This window comes from Pipistrellus hanaki, assembly GCF_964339955.1.
Source record: "Pipistrellus hanaki genome assembly, chromosome: 8".
Classification (NCBI taxonomy): domain Eukaryota; kingdom Metazoa; phylum Chordata; class Mammalia; order Chiroptera; family Vespertilionidae; genus Pipistrellus; species Pipistrellus hanaki.
Window position 1 is genome coordinate 53,544,280 of NC_140510.1, and position 15,386 is coordinate 53,559,665.

A 15,386-nucleotide genomic window follows, 5' to 3' on the forward strand; every position below is an offset into this window, starting at 1 on the left:
CTTAAACATTAGAAGGAACATCAGTATCTATCAAAAATACTGAGTACATTTTTAAAAAATACATTTTATTGATTTTGCACAGAGAGGAAGGGAGAGAGAGAGTTCGAAACATCGATGAGAGTCATCGATCAGCTGCCTCTTGCACACCCCCTACTGGGGATATGCCTGCAACCAAGGTACATGCACTTGACCAGAATCGAACCCGGGACCCTTCAGTCCCCAAGCCGACGCTCTATCCATTGAGCCAAACTGGTCTCGGCCTGAGTACATTTTTGATAAATACTTGGCATCGATAAAACTGCTAATTAGTTCAATTATTCAATAATTCTGTGTGCCCGCATGCCAGCATGCATGTCTTATAAATACCAGCAAATCTAGATTTTATATCCATTGTATTGGTAAGTCAGTAAAATTCATCTTCGATATGTTTATGTTTAGTCACTAATCTGCGCATTCAATTTGCAAGTTTTGCTTGACCAGCATGACAGTGGGCACATGCCCAATTGCAGGCTTGATCTCCAGTGTGGGACATACAGGAAGCAGCGGATCAATGATTCTCTCTCATCAATGGTGTTTCTATTTCTCTCTCCTTCTCCCTCTCTGAAATCAATAAAGATAAATATTTTTTTTAATTTTCAAGTCTTTCCAATGTAACCTAAGAAGGAGAGTAAGCATACAAAATCAATTACTGTATATATTTTTACCATACATATTAATACCTGACCTACCATTTACTTTAATAAAGGTAATTTCTAGTGACCTTATGATATATACTTATAAATACTTATATTGTATATCTAATAAAATATCTATTATATCTACATAAAATACCTATTCAAGTATTCTCTGATTCTATATACAGATGCATTAGATGGAAAGCTAAATTAGGTATCCATTACTTTGTGAGCATTTGGTCAGCTACATGTTTGGTTTAGTTTATCTGCATACCATATAAATCAGAGTAGTACCCTGAAATTACCTCTTCTGGACACAGTTCATGTGTGCAACTCATAAAATGAGTGCAAAGTAGTGGAAATGCAATTGAGTATCTTGACTGAGAGGGTAACTCCAAACACTGTTGAAACATCTTCTCAAAAGCACGACTATAAAAACTATATAAGAAAACAAATTAAAAATTAGAATCAGTACCTTACAGTTAATTTAATTCAAATGAATGAGTTCCCATTGGTAGCATTATTCCCTTAAGAGAATAATTATTTTTCCAAAGAGTATCTCTTACACACTGATAATCACTCCAGAGTAATAAAAATATTATTTGTATAATATATTACAAATTTAAAAAAACCTAAACAGAAAATAAGCCATACCTAGATTATATGAATATATGACTTTCTAATTGTTATATCTTTCTTTTAAAATAGGAACTTTTCTGTAGCTGAAAAATATCTATATCTATCAACATATATATATATACACACACACACACACACACACACACACACACACACACACACACATATATATAAATATATAAAAGCCTAAGCAACCAGCCAACCATCCAGTAGCTATGACGTGCACTGACCACCAGGGGGCAGACGCTCAATGCAGGAGTGGAAACCACAGGCATGGAAACATGGAACAGACTAGTGAATCTCAGAGGGAAGCGGGGAGAAGGGAGGGCAGAAAGAGATTAACCAAAGATCTTATGTGCATACTAGAGTCCCAGTTCATATTGTAGATTTGCACATCGGTGGGGTTCCTTGGCCTAGCCTGTCGGTATCAAGCCAAAACTGGCTCTCCAACATCCCCTGAGGAGTCCCAGATTGCGAAGGCACAGGCCAGGCCAAGGGACCCCAGGAATCCATGCACCGGGCATTCCATTTTCTTCTCAAGGAAACCTTTGGGACAGACAATAATATACATTTCCAAATAACCTTGAAAATTTTTGTAAATTTTACACATGATATACCAGTTTTTTGGTTTTGTTTTTTTTTTTAGTTCTTTAAGAGACTCCTGATACCTTCCCTGGATTTCCTCTGCAATACTGCTAATTAAAGCCACCCTAACAAACTACCAAAAATGGCATAACCGAGTTATTTTCCAAAATAAAAGCAATAAAAAGCTTTTTATAATGATAAGCTATTCAATATATAGCAACTACTATCATTACCCACTGGGATTATCTCAGCATTTTAGAAATAAAGGGACATACTAGGTTATTCCAACAAACTTCCCTAAAGGAATAATGGCCATAAGCAGAAATAGAGTTGATATTATATAGCTTTGGAGCCAAATACTTGAGTTTGAATCCTAGCTTCATGATCAAATTCATATATTCATTCAAATATTCATTAAGTACCTACTATGTTAGACACAATGGAAATAAAACATGATTTTCCTTTAAGGACCACTTAATGAGGGGAAAAAGAAAGGGACAAAACTTAAACAGTATACTTAGTCAAATTTATAACTAAAGAGGCTCTGATAAAAGGAGAATGGAACACAATTCAGGGAATGGTCACCATATCATCACAACATTAATGTCTAATTTAATACTATAGAGTGAGATTAATTGGTATTTTACTTCCAACATTTGCTCTATTTAACACTAATCTACACTTTTTTTCTTAATCTAATGAAAGAGGGAGAGCCTTACATCAAATTTGAAGTGACTGTTTTCACCTCCTCAAAAAAAGTGTAAAAAATTCACACCAGAAGAGCTGTTCTTAATAGAAAATTAAAAATAAACATAGGGGGGGGGGGGCGGGGGAAAAATAAAAATAAACATAAAATCCCAAATTGGTAAATTTAAAAATATATATATATATATATATATATATATATATATATATATATATATATATATATATTTTTTTTTTATTGATTTCAGAGAAGAAGGGAGAGGGAGAGATAGAAACATCAATGATGAGAGAGAATCATTAATCATTGATCAGCTGCCTTCCGTATGTCCCCTACTAGGGATCCAGTCATGTGCCTTGATCGGAATCCAACCTGGGACACTTTAGTCCACAACCGATGCTCTATTCACTGAGCAAAATCAGCCAGGGCAGTAAACTTCTTTTTGTTAGCAAGTTATCCACTATTCCCTTTATTCTTATGCCCTAGTTCGTCAGAGCACATGCAGGAGGCAACCAATCAATGTGTCTCTCTCACATCAATGTTTCTCTCTCTGTCTCTCCCTCTCCCTTCCACTATCTAAAAATCAATGGATATCCAATGAGGATATTTTTAAAATTTATTATTACTGAACTGTCTTAAAAATTATATTAATATTTTTTAAAAATCAAGAGATACCTTTGGATACTAAAAAAATCTTAAATTCTGATCTAAGGATAATCATAACATACCAAAATATGGAGAGATCTGATGTTTCCACCAACATTTCCACCAAGGAATCCACCATTTTTGTATGAAAAATTATCGTATTCATCATCTTTCCAAGTTCTCTATGATCTGCAAGGCTAAGCGAAGCCTTAGAGACACTAGTATATGCCTGTAAAAGTACAGCAAAAAACAAAAGTAGTTTAAAGTACAGATCAATGAAGTTAGCCTTGTAATTCTACAGGTAGGAAAAAAACACACCCACTATTGAAGTACCATCAGCTTGTAAAGATCTGCTCCTTTTGTAGTCATATTTTACAACTAAAAAAGTCTCTAAATTTGCCCTTTCCTCAGTGTTTGCCCTTTTCCTATGTAAGCCAGTTTCCTGTTCAAATTCTAATAATCTTTCAATGTCTGGGTAAAAGGTTACTTTCTCTATAAGCCATTACTAGCAATTTCAACTTGAAAGCTTTCGTCTATACTAGCAATTTTCAACCAGTGTGCCACATGAATGTTTAAAACATGCAATAACTATTTAGGTCCGGGGCACTGAACTCCTCCTTTCCCTTAGGATGTCAAAAAAGTGGGTTTTTTTGTTTTTTTTAAATATATTTTTTATTTATTTGTTACAGAGAGGAGGAGAGAGGGATAGAGAGCTAGAAACATCGATGAGAGAGAAACATGGACCAACTGTCTCTTGCACACCCCCTACCGTGGATGTGCCCACAACCAATGTACATGCCCTTGACCGGAATCGAACCTGGGACCTTTCAGTCCACAGACCAACGCTCTACCACTGAGCCAAACTGGTTTCGGCAAAAGTGGGGTTTTTTAATGACTAAAGCCAACACAATAGCCATCTAGTGTGAATGAATCAAAATTATACCTATATTTTTTGTCAGATCAGCAAGAAATATTTTTTGGTGTGCCACAGAACTTTAGAAGTTAGTTTATGTGTGCCATGAGATGAAAAAGGTTGAAAATTGCTGATCTATACAAACCACCTAGATTCTGAATACTACCTCCCATCTGCACTTTTGCCCTCTTTGACTATACAAGACTTCTCTGGCTTAGTTGTATGTCCCATTTTTCCCCTCCCTGGTATAAATAAAATGCTCACTAAAAAATGAGTCTATTATGCAGCAGAAAGGGGCTGAGTGACTGTATGTCCCAATTATGGTTAAGAGCAATGTTACAGGTTGAAATATGTCCCCAAAAAATGTATGCTGAACTCATATTCCCCAGTACCTCAAAGTGTGACCTTAATTTGGAAACTGAGTCCTTACAGAGGTAATGAAGTTAAAATGAAGTCATTAGAGAAGGACTAATTCCACCATGACTGTTGTCCTTATCAAAATAAGAAATTTGGACCAGATACATATGCACATAAAGAAAACTATATAAGGAGAAACAGGAAAAATGCCATTAGAGTAATATATATATAAGCCAAGGAATACCAAAGATAGCTAGCAAATCACCAGAGTCTAGGAAAAAGGCACAAAACAGATTCTCCCTCACATTCCTTAGAAGAAATTAACCCTGAGTTCAGATTTCTGGCCTCCAGAACTATGAGACAGTTAATTTTTGTTGTTTAAGTCACTCAGTTTGTGGTTCTTTGTTATGGCAGCTCTAGGAAAAGAATACAGGCAACTATGGAATACAAGAAAGAATCAGATAGCAGGTAATGTACTTATACATATCTTAAAAATCTATCTATAATAATAAAAGCATAATACGCAAATAGACCGAACAGCAGAAAGACTATCTGAAAGACCATCCAGAAGATCACGCTATGACATGCACTGGCGCCAGGCTAGCCAAGGTGGGTGCGATGGAACTGGTCAAGGGGCCCCACCATCATCCCACTATCATCCTGCAGAAGGAGGGGCCAGCGGGGCAATTGACTGGGTGCGGGGGGGGGGCAGGGGGGAGCTGCTATCGATCGCAGAGCCCCGGACAGGTGGGCAGGGCCTCGCTCTATGGGGTGATTGATCTGGAGGCCCTGCAATTAATCGCCCCACAGAGTGAGGCCCAGGCCAGCCAAGCAATTGTACCCCATGCTTGTCGCCCACAGAGGGAGGTGATCAGTGGCAGGGGAAGAGGGAGGCAGCACCACAGAGATGGTAAACAGTGGCTGTAGTGGGGGTGGGCCCAGCTGCTGGCAGCCAGGGGAAGGAAAGTCCCAATAGGCCCTGATGGCCGGTCAGGGGTCCTGGATTGCAAGAGGGCACAGGCCGGGCTGCGGACACACACACACACCACTTCTGTGCATGAATTTCATGCACCGGGCCTCTAGCCACTATATATAAAAGCCTAAGCAACCATTACGACTGGTCAACTGGTTGCTATGATGCGCACTGACCACCAGGAGGCAGACGCTCAACACAGAAACTGCCCTCTAGTGGTCAGTGCATTCCCACAGCCAACCTCCCGTGGTCCCTCCTCCCAGCCAGCCAACTTACCAGTCCCTTCCCCCCGCCGCCAGCCCTGATCGCCAGCCAGGCCAAGGGACCCCACCCATGCATAAATTTGTGCACGGGGCCACTAGTATAAAAATAAAATCGTACACAGGGACATAAACTTCTACATTCTTAATGGTCACTCAAATGTTCTATATTCTAATATACTGAATAAAGCTAAAATTCTCAAGTGACTCATTCAAAATGGGTAAGTTTAATAATCTTGGAAGTATTTAATAAGGAAAATTTAAAATGCATCTAACCCTGGCTGGTATGGCTCAATTGGCTGGATATCCTTCCATGCACTAAAGGTTGCAGGTTTGATTCCTGGTCAGGCACATATCCAGGTTTCAGGCTCAGTCCCTGAGTGGAAGGGCATGTAGGAGGCTGCCAATCAATGGTCTGCTCTCATATCAATGTTTCTCTTTCTCTTTCCCTCTCCCTTCCTTTCTCTCTCTAAAAATCAATAAAAATAGAAATGGAGGGGTAGGGAGAGAGAGATAGAAACATCAATGATGAGAACCATTGATGGGTTGCTTCCTGCATGCTCCACACTGGGGAGCGAGCCCACAACCCTAAGCATATGCTCTGACCAGGAATCGAACTGTGACGCTCATAGCTCGACACTCAATCACTAAGCCATGCCAGCCGGGCAATATAAATCTTTTAAAAAATAAATAAAATGCATCTAAATCTCCAAATTTTTCTGAATCCAAATGTTTCTAGGTATTCTCATAAACTGAAGGCAGGAAACTAACTGTTCAAGCTATGACAATGACTTTAAAAATGTTTACTGTGTATATCCTTTAGCTGAGCAATTCTACTATTTTCATGTTATAAGCTTTACTGCTGTATTGTTTCAGAACTTTTGAAAAACAAAGAAATGTCCCTTTTTTAAATGTATTTTTCATTATTAATAGTATTGCAGTTATCTCCTATTCCCCCCTCTTTGACTCCTTAAGAAATGTTCATTTCTGCCCTGGCCAATTTGACTCAGTGGATAGAGCATCGGCCTGTGTAGCAAAGGGTCCCGGGTTCAATTCTGGACAAGGGCACGAACCTTGGGTTCAGGCTCCACCCTGGCCTGGGCCCTGGTTGGGGCTCGTGCAGAAGGCAACCAATCAATGTGTTTCTCTCTGTCTTTCCCTCTCTCCTCCACTCTCTTTAAAAAAATCAATGGAAAATATCCTCAGGTGAGGATTAAAAAAAAATGTTAATTTCTAAACTTTATTTTTAATAGGTAGAAAATAGTGATGGAAGGAGACTTGACTTGGGGTGGTGAACACACAATACAATGATTGATGATTAATGTATTCTAGAATTGTACACCTGAAAGCTGTATAATGTCTACCCAATAAATTCAATAAAAACTTAAAAAACTAAAAATATATTTAATAGGAAAGAAAATAACCTGTAACATATTCACATGTAATATTTTGGGAGAGTGGTATTTCAAGTGTTCTTCCTGATCTCCCACCAACCAGTTCTATAACCTTGGGCAAATTACTTAATACGTGTGGCCTCATTTATAAAACCGTTTCTAAGAATATGCTGCCACAGAACACAGAACAAGAGAGAGAAAAGTGCCTATGTATTTTGAGGTTGGAAAGAACCTAAGAAAAGCAAAAGCACCTCAGGGAACTAAACAGACTGCCAGAAAAGTATGCTCTTCTAGGTACCCAGCCCTTCCTGAAACTATAGTCATTTAAAATGTCTTCCACAAACACATACTGCTTATATTTCCATGTTTTAATTAAACAAATAAAAATTTTATTCTTTAAGTCGCAGAACAAAATATACAATATAATCCCATTTACATGTTTGGATGCCTAAAAAGATATGACATTATTAAAAGTGAGTATTGCTGGGGAATGAGACTGGGAAAAGTGCAAACTTTCATTTTCTACTTTACCTCTGAATACTTTGACTTTTTATAATAACAGACTCATATACATGTTTTTAAAATATGAGGTTATTAGAAACACTGGGCCACCATTTCCCCATAATTACTAGAAATGTTTAGAGGGCAATTAAATTCTACCATTAAATCCACATACATACAAAGATTTTAGGCTTGAATTTTAAAAGCCCTCAAAAACTATTTATGTGAGAGTTATATATTAAATGAAAATATTTAAAGTCCAATACTTTATTAGTATTTATTTCTGCATTTCAGAAAAATGAAGCTTTAGACAACAGATCAGGAAATAATAAACTATGGCCTGTGAGCCAGTTGCTTGTTTTTATGAAGTTTTATTGGAATGCCACTACACCCGTTTGTTATTGTCTACAGGTGCTCACACACTACAATGGCAGAGATGGGTATTAATGACAAAGACTACGCGGCCCACAACCCAAAGTTTATATCAACTGGTTCTAGATTATAAATATTTTGTCAAAAAAAGATTTTGTGATTTCACACGTTAGTATTAAATATTTGAATAAGGATAATCAAAGGAGATATTTGGAATTTAAATATTTGGACATTCTAAAATTATAATCTGCTTTATTTTAAAAAATCTTTTATATTGGCATAAAGTTAGAAATTATTTATCCAAGTTTAACAACTAGTATAAAATATTTCTTCTACATACAACACAACAGTAAGGAAACATTTGGGCAGATAATCTGAATAGACATTTTTTCCAGAGAGAATCCTATATAATAAAAGGCTAATATACAAAAAGACTGAATGGCAAAATAACCTAACAATTGGTCACTATGATGCACACTGGCCACCAGGGGTGTGCACAGATATGATGGGTATCAGCAGTAGGTAGCAGAGCACGGAACATGGCCGGTGTTGGCCATGGTGGGAAGGTGGAGCAGGTGAGCGGGGGCACCAGACCAAGGCAGGGAGCCTCTGGTCGTTACTGAAAATTCTCTGCTTTTGCGTGCCGCAGTCCTGAGCAGCATTCGCACCTGCTGCAGACACCAGAGTCACCGCTTGTACCCACTGCCAGCACCCAGCACTGGCGCTGATCTCTTGGTGCCATCAGCGGGTACAAGTGGCAGCTGCTGGCCCGATTGCCCCTGAGGGCTTCTCCACCTCCTCCTGCTCCTGAGGAGCTATTGGGGCAACAGCCGCCATTCATACCCACTGTTGGTGCCGGCCCCAATCACTCCAAGCCGTAAGCGGGTACAAGTGGGGCCAGTGCTATCAGCATGTGGGAGCAGCAGCAGTGGTGGGAGCGGGGCTGTAGGCAGACAAGAAACCTGGGGCCACAGAAGGAGGGGCTTGGGGCAGGGACGTGAAAGATTGGCCAAGACCTGCCCCCGTGTCCACCACAGCCTCATGGCCCACAATTCCTTTCAAGGTGCATGAATTCGTGCACTGGACCCCTAGTATGTGTATGATATGATATGATATGATATGATAGATAGATAGATATAACAGGTACATTAAAAGATGTTCAACATTACTAATCATATGGAAATGCAAATTAAAACCACAATGAGTTATCACCTCACACCTGTCAGAATGGCTATTATCAAAAACACAAGAGATAAGCGTTGGTGAAAATGTGGAGAAAAGGAAACTGTGCATTACTGGTGAGAATCTAAATGGGTACAGCTACCATGGAAAACAGTAATAAAGATTTCTCAAAAATTTAAAGACACAACTAACTTAACATATGATTCAGCAAGTCCTCTTCTACTTATCCAAAGGAAATGAAAACACTAACTCAAAAAGATATCTGTATCTTGATGTTCACACTGCAGCATTACTTATAACAGCCAAGACACGGGAACAACTTAGGTGTCCGCTGATGGAAGAATGGATAGAGTGTGTGTGGTGTGAAATATCATTCAGCCATATCCGCCTTTTGCAACAACATGGATGGAGCCTGAATGCATTATGCTAAGTGAAATAAGTGAGACAAAGAAAAACAAAGACTGTATGACCTCACATATATGGGGAATCTAAAAAAGCACACAAATAAACTCATAAATACAACTGGTGGTTGCCATAGGCAGGGAGCTGGGATTGGGTGAAGGTGGTCAAAAGGCACAAACTTCCAGTTAAATAAGTCCTTGGGATGTAATGTACAGTATGGTGATCAGAGTTAATAATAGTATATAAGAAGCAGTCCCCCCTTCCTTATTCACGATTTCACTTGATGCAGTTTCAATTACCCAACTGTGCTCTGAAAGTATTAAATAGAAAATTCCAGAATTAAACAATTTATAATTTTAAATTGCAAACGGTTCTGAGTAGCCTAATGCACTCTCACATCATCCCACTTGGGATGTGAATCATCACTTTGCCTAGGTACCCACACTGCATGAAATGGTACCTTACCATTAGTCACTCAGCAGTCTTCTCAGCTATCAGAGCAACTGTCACAGTATTGCAGTGTTGTGTTCAAGTAACTCACCTAACACATCACAGTGCCTTCTCATTCACTTCGTCTTATCACATAGATACTACACCATCTCTCATTACATAAAAGGGTGAGTTCAGTACAATATAGCATTTTGAGAGACGACATTCACATAACTATTACAGTTATAACTGCTATATTTTATAAATGTTGTTGTTACTCTCTTATTGTGCCTAATTTTATAAGTTATTAAACTTTATTAAAGGTTTTTATGTATAGGAAAAACAATACATATAGGGTACTATCCATGGTTTCAAGCATCCACTGGGAGTCTTGGAACATATCCCCTTCAGACAAGGCGACTACTATATTATATATTTGAAAGTTACTAAGACAGAAGATCTCAAAAAGTCTCATCTCAAGAAAAATAAGTTGGTAACTATGTGTAGTGATAGATGTTAACTAGACTTACATCATAGTGTGATAATTTCTCAATATATACATATATTGAATCATTATTGAAAACCTGAAACTAATGTAATGTTATGTCAATTATATCTCAATAAAAAGTTTCTTCAGTGAGTTAAATACTATGGTTAGTTATACAAAAGAAGTTTTTTCATTAGGTATGTAACAATGAATAATTTTTTCATGCTAAGTAATGTTTTCATGTCAACTAAGATATTTGATAACAGAATAGTAATGAAAATTATTAAGTTATTCTTACCTGTAATCTAAACCAATCTAATCTCATTCCTCTGAAATCAAATACTTCCCCATCTTCAACTATAATAAAAGAAAAAAAGTTGATAAAACAAATTAATATTTTCACAAATCTTTGATCCCATTTCAAATTATAAGGGCTAAGACAACTCCACTTCTGAGTATACACACAACATAATTAAAAGCAGGGTGTTGAAGAGACATAGCAGTATTATTCACAATAGCCAAAAAAGTGGAAGCAACCTTATATCCATCAATGGATAAATGGATAATAAAAATGCTGATTCTACTTAGAATAGTCAAACTCATATAACCAGGAAGCATGGTGGATGCCAGGGGCTGGGAGAAAAGGGAATGGGGAGTTGCTATGTAATAGCTATAGAGTTTCAGTTTTGCAAGATGAAAAAGTTCTGGAAATTGGTTTCACAACCATGTGAATATATTTAACACTATCAAACTGTACAGTTAAAAATAGTAAGATAGTAAATTCCATGTTATGTCTATCATAATTAAAAAGTAAAAATAATTTAATAGCTAAGTCAGTGAAATAATTTTCAAGTCCTATAAAGATGATGGTAAAGGAGACAGTTATGCTAAGAAAAGTGTAAAACAGACTTTTCTCCTAAACTCTGACTCTCAGTGTGCTTGCTTACATGTCAATTTGAAGGAGCTAGAATAGAGCTCACAGAATCCAGTAAACAGATTTTGTATGGCAATTTGGATATGCTAAAGAAAAGCCATAAGTGCATCCTTTAAATGAAAAGGCGAGTATAGCAATATAAGATATTTTGAGAGACAAACCACATTCACATTACTTTTATTAAAGTATGTTATAATTGTTCTATTTATTATTTGTTATTAATCTCTTAGTGTGTACATATTTAAATTAAACATCGCAGGTATTTATGCATAGAAAAAAACACACAGTACAGTTGATCTTTAAATAACATTGGTTTGAACTGCACTGGTCCATTTACATGAATGTATTTTCTCTTCCTTGCAATTTTTTTTTTAATCTTCACCCAAAGATATGTCTTTTTATTCATTTGAGAGAGAGAGAAAGGGAGGAAAAAAGGGAGGAAGGGATGGAAGAAGGGAGGGAGAAACATCAATGTGAGAAACATTAATCAGCTGCCTTCTATATGCACCCCCTTACACACCCCAATTGGGAAAGGAACCTGCACCTGGGCATGTGCCCCGACTGGTAATTGAAACTGTGACCCTTCAGTGCACAATGGCTCCAATCAAATGAGCCACATGGGCCAGGGCACATTTTCTTAATAACGTTTTCTTTTCTCCAGCTTTCTTTATTTTAAGAATATAGTACAGCCCGGCCGGCATGGCTCAGTGGTTGAGCATCGACCTATGAACCAGGAGATCACAGTCGGATTCCCAGTCAGGGCACATGCCTGGGTTGTGGGCTCAATCCCCACGTGCAGAAGGCAACCAATGATTCTCTCTCATCATTGGTGATTTTTTTTTTCTCTCCCTCTCCCTTCTTCTCTAAAATCAATAAAAAAAATATTTAAGAAAAATATATTATACATATAACATACAATATATGAGTTAATCAACTATTTATATTGTTGGTAAGGTTCTGGTCAATAGTAAGCTATCAGTAGTTAAGTTTTTGTGGAGTCAAAAGTTTCAACTGTGCAGGGGGCCTGCTCCCCTAACCTCTGCATTGTTCAAGAGTCAACTGTATATATAAGGTTTAGTACGATATATGGTTTCAGGCATCCACTGGAGTTTTGGCACAGAACCCCTGCAGATAAGGGGGGATGGACTACTGTATGTCCAAAAAATTAAATGAATAAATATTAACTGTCAAATCTTTTCCTTAATAATAAAATTTGAAAACCTCCTGAGAAGAAAATGTGTTTTTATTTAAAAGATTTATTACCTTGCTTTACACTTAGGGAAGTCATAGTGTTAACAAAAGAAGACATGATGATTGATTCATCTTCAGGGCAAACAGAAAGATTCTGAAAAGAAACAAAAAAAAAAATGTTAAAATCATCTAGTTAGAAAACAATCCATAGGTTCATTAACAGGTGGATGAATAAATAAACTGGTATATCCACACTATGGAATATTTTTCAGCAATAAACAAAGACAAAATGTTGATACATATAATAAAAGGGATGAATCTCAAAAACATTGTGCTAATTGAAAGAAATAAAAAACAGCCATAGCCAGTTTGGCTCAGTAGATAGAATGGCAGTCCGTGGGTTTGATTCCGGTCAAGGGCACATGCCTCGGTTGCAGGTTCAATCTCCAGCCCAGTTTGGCCCGCGTGTGGGGAAGCAACCAATGTATGTGTCTCTCACATAGAAGTTTCTCTCTCTCTCTCTCCGCCTACCCCCTTCAACTCTCTATAAAAATCAATGGAAAATAGCCTCGTGTGATGTTTAATTTAAATATAATTCACAGTAAGAGATGAATAACTAAATATTTTTTAAATGAAATTATATTAAAGAAAAAAATAATAAATTAGCCCTGCACAAAGTGATATACTAATTTCCTGTTGATTAAAAGTCCCCCATTTCTTTTTTCTTTTTTTTTTAAAATATATTTTATTGATTTTTTAGAGAGGAAGGGAGAGAAGGAAAGGAAAGGGATAGAGAGCTAGAAACATTGATGAGAGAAACATCGACCAGCTGCCTCCTGCACACCCCCTACCGGGGATGTGCCCACAACCAATGTACATGCCCTTGACAGGAATCAAACCTGGGACCTTTCAGTCCGCAGACCAACGCTCTATCCACTGAGCCAAACCAGTTTCAGCAAAAGTCCCCCGTTTCTGCCTGGCCAGTGTGGCTCATTGGTTGAGCACCAAGCCATCAACCAGGAGGTCAAGGTTTGATTCCCATCAGGACACATGCCCAAATTGCAGGCTCAATCCCCAGTAGGGGCAGTACAGAAGGTGGCTGAACAATGATTCCCTGATGTTCCTATCCCTCTCACCACTCCCTTCCTCTCTCTGAAATCAATAAAAATATATTATTTAAAAAATTTTAAAAAAAAGCCCTGTCAAAGTAGCTCAGTTGGTTGGAGCATCGTCCCATATACCGAAAAGTCAGGGTACATATGGGAAGCAACCAAGGGATGTTTCTCTCTTTCTTTCTCTCTTTTTCTCTCTCTCTCCCTCTCTCCCTTTTTCTCTCCCATCCCTACCTCTCCACCCTATCTTTCTCTCTAACAACAACAAAAAAGTTATATGGTATATGATTCCATTGATATGATTTTCTTAAAGGCAAAAGGTGACCAAAAGCAGATGAGTGTTTCTTGAATCGAAGAGGAAATCAACTAAGGTGCACAAGAAAACTTTTATGTACTGGAAATGTTCCACATCTTGACTGTTACATGAATGCATACATAGTTGTCAAAATTCAAACCATACACTAAAAATTGGTGGTTTTTTTTAATTAAATGTAAAGTATATCTTAACAAAACTAGGAGAAAAAATCCCTCTCAAACTGGCCAAAAAATATGAAAATTTGATAGATTGCATCTGAAATAGACAATAAAATTTTTTAAAAAGTGGGTGCCTTGCTCACAAACAGCATAACTGTCAAGACATTAAGACCTACACAACAATGTGAATGTATGTATTATTATACTGTATACCTAAAAATGGTTAAGATGATAAATTTTATGTATGTTTTACAATAAAAGTAATTTAACACCTATTACAATGAGCTATATTAACAGGTTGCTCTTAGTTCTAAATTTAAATTCCAACAAACTGTTAAAAACACCATGCTTGTACTTTTCAAAAGAAGAGGTGGTAAAAAGCTCAGGTGTTGAGGTAAGACACTACACTTCAAATACTGGCTCTGTTACTTATGATTGTGCAATACTGAGCAAGTTGCATAAGGTCTTTTTTCCCCCCCAAATAATGATAACTATATCTACCCTCACAAAGTTGTACTACAAATGTAATAAACTATCAATAATTTGACAATTATTAGTATAATTTTACTAATACTATGACAATATTTTCAGAAAAAATAAGAGGTTGTATTAACATACAGTTTACATAAAAAGGCTCCAAAAAATATGGAATAATTTTAAAATGTTAACACTATAACATAAACCTGTAAAATGTATTAATAAGCATCCAACTAACCACAGCAAATTTCAACATGACATGAGACCAGGAGCCTGGTTTACTTTTTAGATTGTGACAGCATGACAGCCTATGCTATATACAATAAGTAATAATTATTTGAATAAAGTTGTAGCAAACAGTAGCAGACAAGGTTTAAATAAAATCAGTCTAGTCTTTTATAATGGACATTCTAGGGGGGGAAAAGCATCTGAGCTCCATCTAGTGGGGAAAAAAGAAATACACTAGCTTATGAAAACAAACTGTATATAATTAAATGTAAACAATTACATGACATTTTTCTTATTTGGTTTTTAAGTAGGTTTCAAAAATATTAGTATTTCAGGAAGAGATCCAAGGAGGCAGCGTAGGTAAACATGTAAACTGCTGCCGTGCACAACAATTTCAAAACTACAACTAAAAGACAAACTGTCTATCACCCAGAACCATGGGAAAGCTGGCTGA

The 15,386-nt window shown here is 37.2% G+C and overlaps 1 protein-coding gene across 2 annotated transcripts in view; it reads right to left on the minus strand.

The window, feature by feature from the left end:
- The window catches only part of NCKAP1 (NCK associated protein 1), a 92,464-nt gene that overhangs the window by 26,247 nt on the left and 50,831 nt on the right, over positions 1-15,386 (minus strand). For both annotated transcript variants that reach the window (XM_084892579.1, XM_084892580.1), the window contains 4 exons: positions 12,714-12,795; positions 10,815-10,873; positions 3,330-3,475; positions 980-1,112 (listed from right to left, as the gene is read on the minus strand). In XM_084892579.1, the coding sequence (XP_084748705.1) occupies positions 980-1,112; positions 3,330-3,475; positions 10,815-10,873; positions 12,714-12,795 (420 nt within the window). The remainder of the gene's footprint in view (positions 1-979; positions 1,113-3,329; positions 3,476-10,814; positions 10,874-12,713; positions 12,796-15,386) is intronic.